Below are 13,675 nucleotides of genomic sequence, written 5' to 3' on the forward strand. Positions count from 1 at the left end.
TAATGTGTGAGATTTGATTAACATTCACGTATTATATATTTTTTTTTATCAAAACTAATATTTATCTACCTTATTTTTACCCATTGGAAAGTTAGGATTGAGATTCCCATTGGAGACAAGCATATATGATTGATTATAGAGTAGTGGTCCTAAAGAAACTATAAATGAAACAGTTGGCACTTAGTTATATTAATTAGCTTATGCCTTTTTCAATATATTTTTTTTAATTAAAAAAGGTTATACTACATGTATGCAAAATAGCTTTTGAGATTATTATTTGATGGATATATTTACCAACATGAGCTACTGAACTCTGGGTGTTGTAAGGTTACCTGATTTGGTGAAATAATATGTGATATTGAGTTAAAAAAAAATATATATTTGAGACATTATTTGAGCAATCGCGAGATGCCACCTGGCTAGTTGCAGGCTATTTGTTCGAGAAATATTTATTTTTAAGCTACTTATGATATAAATTCTCTCGTCCTTTTCTTTTTTTCTTATAATTTTTATATAGTTTTCGAGCTAACTTTTATTTTTTAAAATACCTTAGAAAGAAAAGGTATTTTAAAGAATTGCTGAGCAAATCTTGCAAAGTGAGGGTTCCATACTATCCACAATCTTTGGTATTAATCATGTGATTTAGCTTTAGCTTTAACTTTATGTATGTTAATTAAAGTTTTGGAAGGCTCTTAATTAAGTTATAAGTGTGTTGGGAGTCATGTCTACACTTCTCGGAAGGATGAAGGGTTGGTGCAAAACAATGTGGTACTATAGAAATAAGCACCATATATAGTGTTTGGCTGGAATCATAAACCACTTAATTTACTCAAATTTTTAGTTATATCTTCTCCATTTGGCTCATCTTAGTAAAAAGAAATATGCTACTTAGTTGTGACCTAGATCACATTTGTGAACAATTCTATCTCTCTCTCTCTCTCTCTCTCTCTCTCTCTCTCTCTCTCTCTCTCTCTCTCTCTCTCTCTCTTCTTTTTTAGATAGTAATTGAGGATTTATTTGCTATGGATTAGGTCATCATGGTATTCCCATCTTATGCAATCAATTAGAATAGAGCTATTCTTATACGCTAAGGTTGGTGAAGGTAGATAGAAAGGTGATCAAAAGGACAAAAGGAGTGATCATTTGATGGTTTAGTGGTGCAAATCATTGTCAATTAGTCTATATCAATTCTCCACAATTAATTAATTAATTAATTAATTACCTTTGGTAGGACCTCATCATGCCAAACTCCAGTGGAAAAGAACAATGTGAAATTTTTCTTCCAACAATTAGACTAAATGAGGCTAAGTTGTTGTAGCTAATCCTCCAGTTCTATCAGCCTATAACAGGTGTCAGTAGTTCAGATTTCTCCATATACATTGGGATAGAAATTTAATAGATTTTCTATCAGCACTATAACCTTCATTCCTTAACATTGATTCAGCTATTCAATATACACATTGAGAAAAAATATTAGCTAAAATAATCTTATTGATTAATTTCTTAACTCGAAAAGTTAATTAAGTGGCCAGCATCATGCCCCTTGTTTCTTTTTACCTCTTTGAGCTTTCAATAGTATGGCTTAGACTTAGCTGGTAAATGACTGGATAACTGGTGAGGCCCATGATGGAGTAGTTATTTCTTCCTGCAGAAGTAGTAGCAATATCAACAAGTATGTACCATGTAGACAGCTAACTAGTTCAGGTTGGTCCCCAGAACTATACTTATGGTGGTATGGAGTATATCAAAAGTAGACATTGGACCACTCTGTGCCTCTCCAAATTGTCAAGAAACCTAGTGAGGCTGCAGCTCAAGGAGTATGGCTTCCCCAAAACTAGTAAGATCCGAATCCTTATATCTAAAGTGCACTGTTGGATACTTGAATTATAAGAAATAGAGAGATACTGGAAACCATGAGGAGAAGCACAATGAAACACTGAGCTAAAACCCAAATAAGTAATAAAGAACCTTACCCTGGATGGACTTCAAAACACAAGAAACTCTCTCATTCTCATTTCTTGTAGGCTAATTGAGGAAAGACTTTCCAAGGGTTAATCAAAATGCCAAACAGGTAATCCACAAACTACAGCAATCCCTGTGACGACAGGAACGAAGTACTCTCTCTAAAAAAGTAAGAGAAAAATAAAATCTACAGGAAGGCAATAATCATATCAGCAATGCCATTGGAACTGCAGGCATCGAGGGGAGGCCAGCAGTTTGCATTTTCCCAAAAATAAAAGAAAGTTTCACACAGCTAATCTACATCTACAAACTTTCAGATAGATGAAAGATCCTCGTACACAGACTTGATACCTAGTCTCTCTGAAACTGGACGAATACATCTCAAGGCTATACCCAGCATCTCTTTCATCCCCTTGTCAGCTGCTGAATTTTCTAAATCAGGAGCCATGGCCGGATCGAAACAATCCGATCCGCGCCCTTCTGCAACCCTCAGCCGGACCCAATCGGTCAGGTCTACTCCACCCTCCTCTCCTGAGACAACATCACCAGCGCACCTGCCTGTGAGGAGCTCCAAGAGGATTACCCCAAAAGCGTAAACATCAGACTTGAACGAAGGGGAGGGTTTCTTGGATGCTGCCAGCTCTGGCGCACGGTAGCCAAGCACCCCGGCATCAAGGATCTGCTCGATAGTTCCTGATTGCGTCATCAGCCGGTGGAGGCAATAGTCTGAGACGCGGGCATTGAGATCAAGACCATCGAGCAGTATATTGGTTGCTTTGAGGTTCCCATGCGGCATAGCTCGGTCAAAATGGAGATAGTTCAGGCCACGTGCAACATCAACTGCTACTTTGAGCCGCTGAGCCCAGGTTAGGGGTGGACCTTTTCGTCCTGGTCGATCTGAAATTCATTTTTAGGGTCATATGATGATTTTACAAAACAAGGAACAATACACTAGTTCTAAACATTTTACTGGAAAACTTAAATTTTCGAAGCTCAGTGAGTCAAGTGAAATCATGAAAGAGTCTGCAGGTGATATATAAAAGGTACCACATAAAATTCTGTTAAGATTTCAGACAAAAAAAGTACCCATTTATCTAGGTTTTATTATCTTTTTTTTTTCTCTAACAATAATATTGAGACAAAGCAACAGATAAATAAGCACATTCTTCTGTGGTCAGATTTGCTTTGGGATATGACATCAAATTGGCAGATATGACAAGATGATGAAATGTCCTGAAACATGAGATGATGGGAGCCAGCTTATCCTCCCGTCTTTAATCTAGCATCTGAATTGCCTAAAGACATAGGAAAGATGGAAGGAGGGGAAATATTTCTTCCAATATTGTTAGCCATTTATATGCAGCAGAGTTTCGAAAGGCTGCTTCAACAAATTCCTATTCCTATACCACCGCATAAAAAACACTAGTGTGGAAAACTTCAAAGTTATGAAGTTAAACAAAGAAGTAGCTAACTAGTATAGAGAGCATACCATAAAGAAAGCTAGCAAGACTCCCAGGTGAAACATAATCTGATAAGATGAGCTTCTCATGCTGAGTTGGACCCCAATAGTACCCCCGCAACCCCACAACATTAGGATGTCGAATATTTGTGAACTTTTTTGCCTCTTTGGCAAATTCTTTCTTAGGTTTTGCTACACCTTCTCGGAGCCACTTCACCGTCAAGAATACTCCATTATCAAGGGTTGCTCTATAAGAGGTACCATGGCTACTCCTTCCCAACACTTCTGCTGGTGCCCTAGATAATTCCTCTGGTGACAGAGTGATTGTTTCATCCAAAAAGTGCAGCTCTCCCGCCAATCTATCAGGTGATCTGACATCCAACCTTCCCATACTTTCATGTGTGTATGTATCGCCAGAATCTGGTGACCAGGAGAAGCGGCTATTTTTGGAAGGTGAAAAGCCAGCAACTACTGCCATTTTCTTTTCCGGGCTAATCATATCAGATGATGAACCCTTTCGAGGATCAATGAGGTCATCAGCTGACACCACCAAAGCACCACCAGATTCCTTGAATTTGACCCCACCAGTATCCTGCAGGGTCCTTCTGTGAGCACTCTTATCTGAAACCTTTTCCAAACCAGATCTCCTTGAAATCCTCTTGTAATGGCATACAATGGCTGAAAGAATTAGAATCAACAGAGCAACAACACTAGCCGCAATAATAGCTACTTTAATGGACGCTTTAAGTGGCATGCGGCCTGTCCCTTCAGACTGAGCATTGCCAGATCCAGGTGAACCAGTAGGAAGCAGTAATCTCGAGTTCCCAGGATGGAAAGAAGAATCTGGGAACTTTCTCAGGTTTGCTGGAACAACTCCAGATAGGTCATTGTAGGAAGCATTGAAGGACATAAGAGAGTCAGGCAGTGTAGCAGGCAAGGGACCAGTAAAGTTGTTTAGGGATATGTCTAGAGATGTAAGGAAAATTAGCTTAGAAACAGCAGGCGGCAAAAGACCAGAGAAGTTATTTGCAGAGATGTCAAGAACTTGAAGACCAGACATGGAACCAAAGTCATCAGGAAAACTACCATTAAAGTGGTTGCCAGAAAGATTGAGCACGCGAAGATTGGACTTTTTGAATGTTGTTGATGAAAACATGATGCTTCCCATGAGTAAGTTGTTCTGGAGATAAAGTTCTTGCAACATGGAGGAGGTGAGCAAATCAGTCAGAAGAGGGCCGCCAAGTTGGTTGAAACTAAGGTCCAGGACAGTAAGCTTGGGATACTGCACTATAACTTCTGGGATGGCCTCCACTAGGCCATTATGTGAGAGGTTTAAATAGTTTAGCCGTAAAAACTGAGAGGTTGCCTCTGGAATTGGGCCATTCAACTGATTCTGACTAAGATCGATATATTCAAGGTCATTCCCCCATTTTGCAATTACAGATAGATTTCCTGTAAATCGATTGTTTGACAAGTCTAACATGGTGCAGCTTCCCGTAAGCAATGGAAGTTCACCAGAAATGGCATTATATGACAAATTAAGAATCCGTAAAGTTGTTGATGTGATCATATTAATATGTCCTGCAATATGACCAGCCATGTCAGTAAATGCAAACTCAAAGTAAACAAATTAAAAAGTACATAACCACAAGATAATCTAATGGCATAATCTCATAATTGAGAAACAACATGAGATTATGGACAAATATATCTTGTTCAATTTTCTTCTGCACTTGTTCATGACAACCAAGAAGAACTAAGAAGGCGTGCAAGTGTGTGTGTGGAGGGAAAGATATATGAAGCACATCTCTATTAGTAGGATGACAGTTTTCAAGCATGAGTTACTAATAAAAAATCTTAGTTAGTTAGCTTTAAAATGTAATAAAAGATTATCAACCTGAATTGATGACAAATTTTGCACTAAGTATAATGATTATACCATTTTTTCCAAATGAATGACAATTAAGCATTCAATGTAAACATGCCTATAAGACATCAGTTATTAATATCATTTTGTTTATTTATAAAATTCTAATCCTTGCATGATAGAGTACTTAAATCAGTAGTCATCAATGCTATGACATTGGGCACAGAAAGTAAAATGTCAGAACATCCACAATGGAAATTATGAAATGTTACATAAGCATCTGTTATACTTCCAAGCTAGTATTTATCAACCCTATCTAACAATTAAAGATACCATCTTGGAGTGACAAATGAGTTCAAAAGGAATAAAAACTTGTTTCACAAATGATAAGTGTGACATGAGGAATATAAAAGAAGAAAAACAGCAATAGAAACTGATATTGTAGCTTCTGACTTTAATTTCATACCTGACAAATTATTTGCACTCAAATCCAGTTCACTCAACACCAGAGAATCCCCTTTCAGAAGCCCATTAGGTACAAACCCAGAAAAGCCATTGTTTGCTAGCCGCAAAACCTCAAGATCATATACATAGTTAAACTCCGGAAGATCCCCGGATAGCTGATTATAACTCAAATCCAGCACCTTTAGACTCCCAAAAGTGGAAGGCTCAACTCCATCAATCAGTGACCCAGTCAATTTGTTGTTGCTCAGATTGATATACTTCACTGTCTCTGACATATCTGACAAAAATTTGAGCTCCTTTGGATTTTCACTAACAAGTGAATTTCCACTCAAGTCAACATGGACAACACTTGACTCTATCAAAAATTTCCAAAAAACACCACCATCCAGCTGGTTCCAGCTCAAATCAACAGATTGGAGGGTAGAGATCTTTTCAAGCCCATCTAAAATGCCCTTTGTGAGAGCATTACGTGACAGGTTCAAAGAAACCAAACTCCTCAGACCCTTCAGCGTCAAAGGCAGAGGACCAGAGAACAAGTTGTTGCTCAAATCCAAAGATTGAATTGAAGCAAGCCCTTCAATGGAGTCGGGCAGCGGGCCTGAGAAGTTGTTCCCGGCCAATGAAAGGTTCTGTAGGCTCTGAAGCTTCCCTATCTCCTGAGGCAGCGGCCCAGAGAAGCGGTTGTTGGAAACATCGAGATACTTCAAGCTCTTAAACTCACCTATATTGTTTGGCAGAACACCCGAGAGGTTATTGTTCCCCATTGAAAGCTTCACGAGCAACGAGAGGTTGGCAAACACAGACAGATCAGCATTCCCAGAAAGACCATGGTTGTCAAGCACAATGCCAGCCACATTCCCACCATTACACACAATGCCGTTCCAGGAAGAAGGACAACCATTAAAATCAATGGACTCCTCGTTCCATGAGTCGGAGATGTACCCAGTTGGGTCATGGGTGATCCCCTTCTTGAAAGCAAGAAGGGCCAAGATATCTTGTGATGGGAGCTGGCTTAAGGAGGGAACAACAAGTATTAGCACCAGCAGGACTCTTCCAAAGAGCTCCATTCCTCTCTGGGAGAGGATAGCAAGAAGAAGCTAAGAGCCTTAAGTAGCTAAAGAGTAGCCCCTTTTCAATGAGCAACCCAACTCACTCCTTTTTTAATGCAACAACGAACAGACCGACAATCCAACATTAGCTTCAGACAGATAATTTACCATCATTACTCATCCTAATGCACAAAAATCCCTGCTTTACATCATAACGAAGGGTTACAAGTTCGATTAAAGCGAAAGCGACCGCTTAAAGAAAGATTCAAGTACTTGAAACCTTCAAAAATCAAAACTTTGAGAAGGAATCAAGGTTTACCGACAAGAAATCAAATGGGTTGCACTCTTTGCTTGAGATAGAAATGGGGGAACATTTAGAGGCAACGACTCCACCGCTGCAAGGTAGCAAACCTCGAAATCTTCTTGCTTTCAACTCCGAGCATTCAATGGCGCGGACCCAACAAGATCCCCCGCCATGATTGATAAAAGGAGAAAAGAGATAGAAAGAGACCGGACTGGGACCAGGGGAAAGAAAGCAAAGGAGGAAACCCTAGACTCCACAAACTCAAAACCCTAGTCCTAAAATCAATCGCATTACTAACTACCTCTTCTTCTCCCTTTACATAGAGAGAGAGAGAGAGAGAGAGAGAGAGAGAGAGCGCTCGAACACTGTGAAGTGGGCATCGGGGAACGTGCAGGTCTTTTTTTATTTCTTTTTGGGAAATTTGCATAGTATCCGACATTTATGGAAATTTTCTGTTCTAACCCTGACATTTCACTATTTACAATTTACACCCTGCCTACCCCCACAAAGGTGTCAATTTTATCCTTAACCTACGATACTATTTGCTTATTTTACAAAATATAGGGTGTGATCCGAAAATAGTGAAAGAACAAAGTACTAATCAAAATATGGCTTCATTAGAGAGGGTGTTAAATATATAAATGCCCCTCTTCTTTTCGCGACGGCTTTACCCGCCAAAAGGACGGAATGCCTCGCGGACTCCAAAAGCTGATAAAATAGAGCTAACTAATTTTTATTAAGAATGTTATAGCTACTCTCTCATTAAAAAAGGATACGCTCGATCTTCTCGTCTCTAGTCTGAAGTCCGAACGTAGAGAAACAGGAGTGCATCGTACGAAATTGGGGAGGGATGTTATAACGCCAAGTGCACGAGTAGCTAAAGGAAAAGTTATTGGTGCCATCGTGGCAGTGGGTCCCGTTTCAAACCGATCTGTTTGACTGCCTCCATCCACTAACTTCCAGAACTTAACCCCCCTGGGTAAATTGACTTGGCCAATGGACGGCTGAGATCGTTTGGATCTTTGAGGTTCACGTGGAGTTTAGATTCCGATATTTGGATCCAAACTTAAATATCCAAAACAAAATTGTACTTCTGACGACTGTGCTTGTTTTGGATCCTAGGCCAAAAGGTCAAATTCGGGTATGGATTTTAGTATGCATCCTATAAAGATCCGAGTTCAAACCTGAAGTCGATCTGATATAAAGAAGGGATATTGAGGTTAAAAATCTATATATATATATATAATACACTATTATTATTTTTCTAAATGGTCTGTTATATTATTATTAGTTTTTCTTAATTATTAGTTACATTATTGTTGAGTTAATATAACTATAGATGTAAAATTACTTTAATACTCTTGAACAATATTGATTAAAAGAATAAGCTTTTGCACTTAAGTTAGAAATAAATGGAGAACCAAAAATTTAAAGCCTTTTTGAAAATTAATGCAAATAATATCTATTTTATTGGTTGCTTTTAGAATAAAATTAACTCAAGGTGTTTTCGAGGTATTAAAAGTATAATATTCGGATCAAATAATAAATACGGATAATTATATTTAGCTTCCTTAAACTATTCGTAGTTTTTAATGTATATTAAACTATTTTATTATTCATAAAAAACTATTGAAGTATGGAAAAATATCTACGTTAAACCCTTTTAACTAAGAAAAAGATAATTATATAATTTTTTAAATAAAACATTTTTGAGATCAGAAAGTCTATCCGATAAAAAATAAGTGTATATAAAAAACTGTGATAGTTCGTAGGATTAAGTTAGAATATGATTTATAATAAAGCTAAAAATATTATTTTTTTATTTAAAAAATTATCGTTATTTAATATTTTTGATGAACTTTTTAAAATTTTAAACTTTTAGAAAATATAGTGGCGAGATAAGAATGGAATCCAAATTGAAGCAGAGTACATTAATTCACATCCACCGTTCCGCACCCTACAAAGGACAAAATTTGAACAGTGTTATCATATGTTGATCCCATCAAAGGAATCCTAGAAAAAGTGGAAAAGTTTAGTTAAAACAAACACCAACTTTTGGAATAACGCACATATAGTGGATCTAAAGAGAGACAAAGCATCGTAGTTAAAAATCCAAAAGACTATTGTTGAAAACTTAGAGATGTATCATCCTCTTGACTTCTACCATGGATTCTCTATATACAAGTTGCAAGGGATGGAGATGAACACCAAAACACTGGAAAATGGTAAAAGTGAAACCAGTTAATTAGCTTATTTGTTTGGCAGAGAGCACTTTGGATTCTTGCAAGAGTAGTATTGGAAGAGAGAGAGAGAGAGAGAGAGAGAGAGAGAGAGTAAATAAAATACCTGTAGGTGGTGGTAAAAGCTACTGCAACTTTCAACCTGCAGGCTTTAAGTTATATAGTTTAATAGCAGGCAGTATGATCCACTAACTGAAGCAATGTAGTTATTGGTGGTATCCAATGCTTCCTAACTTTTGGGCTACGAGCCCAAGTAGTAATCTATAATCTCTGGAGGGTTTCTGTCTTGTTGCACATAGATATAGCATCAGTGGTATGGAATTAATTACAGGTAGCTCTTTTTATGCAGTGCATCTGCCGAGACATGAGAGCAGTAATGGAATGAAGAAAGAAAGAGGAATTATAGTTTTTTCTATTTACTTTTAGCATTTCCTGCCATCCTTCAGGACCTCATGCTCTTGATCATGATATAAGATGTTTATCTTGAAGTGCATCTGCTCAAAAAGAAGCTTCATTACTCATACTTGTGTCGATTGCGAGTTGTCGGTTTCTTTGATTTGCCTGTGCGTTTTTCCTACTTATTGCTGTGGTTTTAGTTTTGTTGTCCATTTCTTGTTTACAAAAGAAGCAATTCAATAATGATATCTGTCAGGAAGATTGTTTTCTAACAAAGTCCTGCTGCATCATTAGTGATGTGCACAGCTACTTAAGTGAATGAGATAGACAAGCTCATGCTCCATTTGTGATAACTAAGGAATATTTCAGAAAGCGATAAAGTAATGATGGTTTGGTTTATATTTTGAGTAACAACCCATAAACACAGCAAGGAAGCCGATACTCAAACGAACTTCATTGATCATTCATTATTTCATTGCAACAAAAAAATTTCCATTTGTTATAGGACCCCTCAGCACCTAACATGATAATAGGAAGCAGGCAAAAAAATATTAACAAATATCATATCTTCTAGTACTCACCCTACTCAGTTGCTAGTCAACTACGCGGAACAGGCGACTCTAATGGTGTTTGCTCCTCAGTGTCCCTCAACTTTATTCTCTACTGATTCTCCATCTGCACTTCTACAAGCTTCCTCTTCTTCCTTTTCGATGTGTAGGAGATTGAGAGACACATCAGGAAATTTCTCTTCAGACCCTGACAAGTGCTCTCGCTCTCTAATTTGCAAATAAGCTTGTTGCAATTGCAAGACGTACTCCAGATGCCACAGGACTTCGCCCATCGTTGGTCTGTTCTTCCCCTCATCGGCAAGGCATTTCTCTGCTATCTCCCCAAACTTTTCCAAGGACTCAACTGAATAGTTTCCTTCCAGACGAGGGTCTATTATAGTCTCAAGCTCTTTCTTCCTTTGCCGACGAACTGCCCACTCAGCAAGGTTTATCTGATCCCTTGGCAGGGTTGGGTTAATAACTGGTCTAGCACATACCACTTCAAATAGAACAACACCAAAAGAATAGACATCAGACTTTTCAGTTAGTTGTTGTCTTCTAAAATATTCTGGATCTAGGTATCCAAAACTTCCTTTCACGGCAGTACTAACATGTGTATGTTCTAAAGCTGGACCATCTTTTGATAACCCAAAATCTGCCATTTTTGCGACAAAGTTTTCATCCAACAATATATTGGTAGACTTGACATCCCTGTGTATTATACCCCCTTCTGCTCCAGTATGAAGGTAGTGAAGTCCGCGTGCCGCACCAATGCATGCTTCTAAACGTTGCTTCCAGGTAAGAGGTGGGAGAGCACTACCAAAGAGATGGCTTCTGAAGGTTCCATTGGCCATGTACTCATAGACTAAGATCATTTCCTTCTGTTCATCACAATACCCAATCATGGAGACAAGGTGTCGATGCCGCAGCTTTGCCAGCATCCCAATTTCTGTTTCAAACTCCTTCAGTCCCTGCTGAGATTGTCGATGTGCCCGTTTTATAGCCACCAGGTTACCCTCTTCGATTTCACCTTTGTAAACCTTGCCAAAACCACCTGTTCCAATAACCAAGGTTTCGTCGAAGTTCTTGGTCGCTGCTCTGATTTCTGCTATTGAGAACCTTCTGCCAATCCTATAACTTGCCATAGACCCATGATCATTTAGTGGTGAAGCAGATGCCCGGTCATTAGTGGTACCTGCCATAGTCCCATGGAGGAACAATGGCTGGAAACCAGGAGGATTATTAAGAGAGTTCTTTGCTGAAACAGTCTTCTTTTTACGCACAAAGAAAAAAATGAGCACAGCACAAAATAGAGAAATGATAGCTACCGAAAGGACACCGGCGACAATGCCTATCCATAGGGCCTTACTTGTTGGTTTTTCAACAGGCGTACCTCCAGTGCCACTATTAATTCTCTCTGAAGCATGAGCAAGGTTCCCATTTCGGCTGACCTTGAAGATCTCCAGCCCATTCAGAAGTGCATCAGTACCCGAAGCACCCATCGATGAGTCTGGACTCAACTGAACCCAGAGAGTATCGATCAGTTGCGAAGCAGAATCAACATAATCCTCATGAAAGGCTTTGTTCTTTCCCCCTGCTTTGGCGAGCACATCATAACTCTCAGAAGCAGTCTTGTTATTTATATAAATTTTGAATTTTCTCTGATTTGGCTTGTCATATACCAATTCACAGAAGTGCATGCGGACCAAATAATCGTAGTTAGGATCCACATTGAACTTCCATGATACATTAAATCTCTTCTCCAGCACCTGATTGTCTGTCATTACTCTGGCTGTTTGATAGACTAGTAAAGGGGCAATAGAAGAATCATTGATTGAGGAGTAACTTACATTTGAAGAATTAGATACAGTATATGCAGCATTCACGGAGAACATAAATCTCTCATCTGAATCCCATCTTCTCCAGAAACCCGGATCTTCTTTTGATTCTATATTAGGCCCTCCAACATTCAACCTGTACATGGTCTCAACACCTTGATCCCTTGGGCTAAACAGACTCCTCAATGCACTGCCACCCACTCTACTGAAAGAATATCTAAACAAGTTATCAAGCACTGGGATGACCTCAATAGCATTAACAAAGGCAAATGATCCAGAGTCCGGGCTTAACTCAATCCGTAGCTCATTGGAACTGATATTGAGAAAGTATTCTTTCACAAGAGAGGCACTACTTGAGTTACTCTGTAAGTTTTTCCAGTAAATCTCCCCAGGGACATTGAACTTGGCAACTAGCTTTAAATTGTTGGCTGTGACATCGAACAAAGACTCATTTACATTAAGTTCAGCAAAGAAAGGGCAGAAATGTAACCGAACTATGTAATTTCCGGGAATCACACTAAAATTATAGCTCGACGACATGTTAAATATCCGAGCAGTTTGATATAACGATCCATAGACTGATGATTCTCCACTAATAGTTGCAGTTGAAGCAATAAGTCCTGGAGAGGTCATGGTAAAGTTATCACCAGGAGCTGAATCTCCAGCCCACTTCCTTCCATCAACTTCAATGCTAGAATCAGACCCGCAATTGACCAAAATAGGTTTCACCTGAGCATGCCCAATCCCCAAAAACATTGATCCCAAAACAACTAAAAGAAGACCATAAAGTGACATTCTTCTGATTGAATAGGCGTTATTGTTCTTTTACAAAGAAGTCCAAATATTAGAACATTTAGTGCCTGTTAGGAGATCAAGCCATATAAGAAAAAAAAAATGATAAATCGTGAATAAAATCACTTGAAAACTTCAATCTTCTTACCTCCAGAGCCTTAGAGCTGCCACTACCAACGAAGTGAGAACAACAAAAACATCTTCCTGATATGAACTGCAGGCATTTGTAATCTGGAAACTAAACGAAACCAAACTCCAAAAACCCCAAGAGCCTTCAAACTAAAAATAAAATAAAAAATGAAGCGACTAGAGCAATCTTATTGTGTCAAAAGAATCTGCAAACTTTGAAGGAAAGCAGTAAGAAGCTGCAGAAAGGAGAGATTTTTATGCTTTTCTAGAGAAGGATCTTTCTCCTCACCTGGATATTATTTTTCAGGTGGGTTCTCCAAAACTGGAGTAACTTTTAGAGAGAGTAAAAGAATCATAAACAACTTTCTCCTTATATATGCCTCTCTCTCTCTCTCTCTCTTTTCTTCTCCAGATTACTTTGGTTGGCGTGGTGGCACATGGCTTTGTCCAAGAGTGGATCAGGGGAGTCATTACTCTCTACCAGCAAGTCCATCTTCTCATGTTTGCTACTCTTTTCTTTTTCTTTTTTTCTCAAGATTTTTCCATTTAATCCTCCTCTAGACCTCCATTCATTAAACGTTTTATTTAGCCCCTCGTCTCTTACCAACAATTATCACAAAAAGAAT

At 38.6% G+C, this 13,675-nt stretch overlaps 2 protein-coding genes across 4 annotated transcripts; both read right to left on the reverse strand.

Moving 5' to 3' along the window:
* Positions 1 to 1,989: 1,989 nt before the first annotated feature.
* On the reverse strand, positions 1,990 to 7,417 carry LOC140759803 (LRR receptor-like serine/threonine-protein kinase GHR1). Its single transcript, XM_073096477.1, has 4 exons — positions 7,122 to 7,417; positions 5,755 to 7,001; positions 3,452 to 5,002; positions 1,990 to 2,859 (listed from the first exon to the last, which is right to left on the reverse strand). Exons 2-4 carry the CDS (start codon positions 6,818 to 6,820, stop codon positions 2,276 to 2,278), a joined length of 3,201 nt encoding a protein of 1,066 aa, XP_072952578.1. The 5' UTR covers positions 6,821 to 7,001; positions 7,122 to 7,417; the 3' UTR covers positions 1,990 to 2,275.
* A 2,782-nt stretch (positions 7,418 to 10,199) lies between these two features.
* On the reverse strand, positions 10,200 to 13,556 carry LOC140759668 (probable receptor-like protein kinase At1g30570). Of its 3 annotated transcripts, none has more exons than XM_073096294.1 (3): positions 13,339 to 13,556; positions 13,069 to 13,199; positions 10,200 to 12,988 (listed from the first exon to the last, which is right to left on the reverse strand). In XM_073096294.1, the coding sequence occupies exon 3, from the start codon at positions 12,921 to 12,923 to the stop codon at positions 10,380 to 10,382; it is 2,544 nt and encodes an 847-aa protein (XP_072952395.1). In that variant the 5' UTR covers positions 12,924 to 12,988; positions 13,069 to 13,199; positions 13,339 to 13,556; the 3' UTR covers positions 10,200 to 10,379. The 3 variants fall into 3 exon arrangements, with proteins under 3 accessions (XP_072952395.1, XP_072952394.1, XP_072952393.1); XM_073096293.1 differs by having other exon boundaries at positions 13,069 to 13,255; XM_073096292.1 differs by having other exon boundaries at positions 13,069 to 13,556.
* Between the last annotated feature and the right edge of the window lie 119 nt (positions 13,557 to 13,675).

The sequence above is a fragment of the Typha angustifolia genome, chromosome 4 (genome assembly GCF_048772165.1).
Source record: "Typha angustifolia cultivar Huaian chromosome 4, ASM4877216v1, whole genome shotgun sequence".
Classification (NCBI taxonomy): Eukaryota; Viridiplantae; Streptophyta; class Magnoliopsida; order Poales; family Typhaceae; genus Typha; species Typha angustifolia.

Bases quoted from the DNA above. Each gene is read 5' to 3' on its own strand.
- LOC140759668 (XM_073096294.1), bottom strand. From the start codon at position 12,923: ATGTCACTTTATGGTCTTCTTTTAGTTGTTTTGGGATCAATGTTTTTG.
- LOC140759803 (XM_073096477.1), bottom strand. From the start codon at position 6,820: ATGGAGCTCTTTGGAAGAGTCCTGCTGGTGCTAATACTTGTTGTTCCC. The intron at 5,003-5,754 runs GTATGAAATTAA...GTCATATTGCAG, and splicing joins GAGTGCAAATAATTTGTCAG to GACATATTAATATGATCACA. The intron at 2,860-3,451 runs GTATGCTCTCTA...AATGAATTTCAG, and splicing joins TCTTGCTAGCTTTCTTTATG to ATCGACCAGGACGAAAAGGT.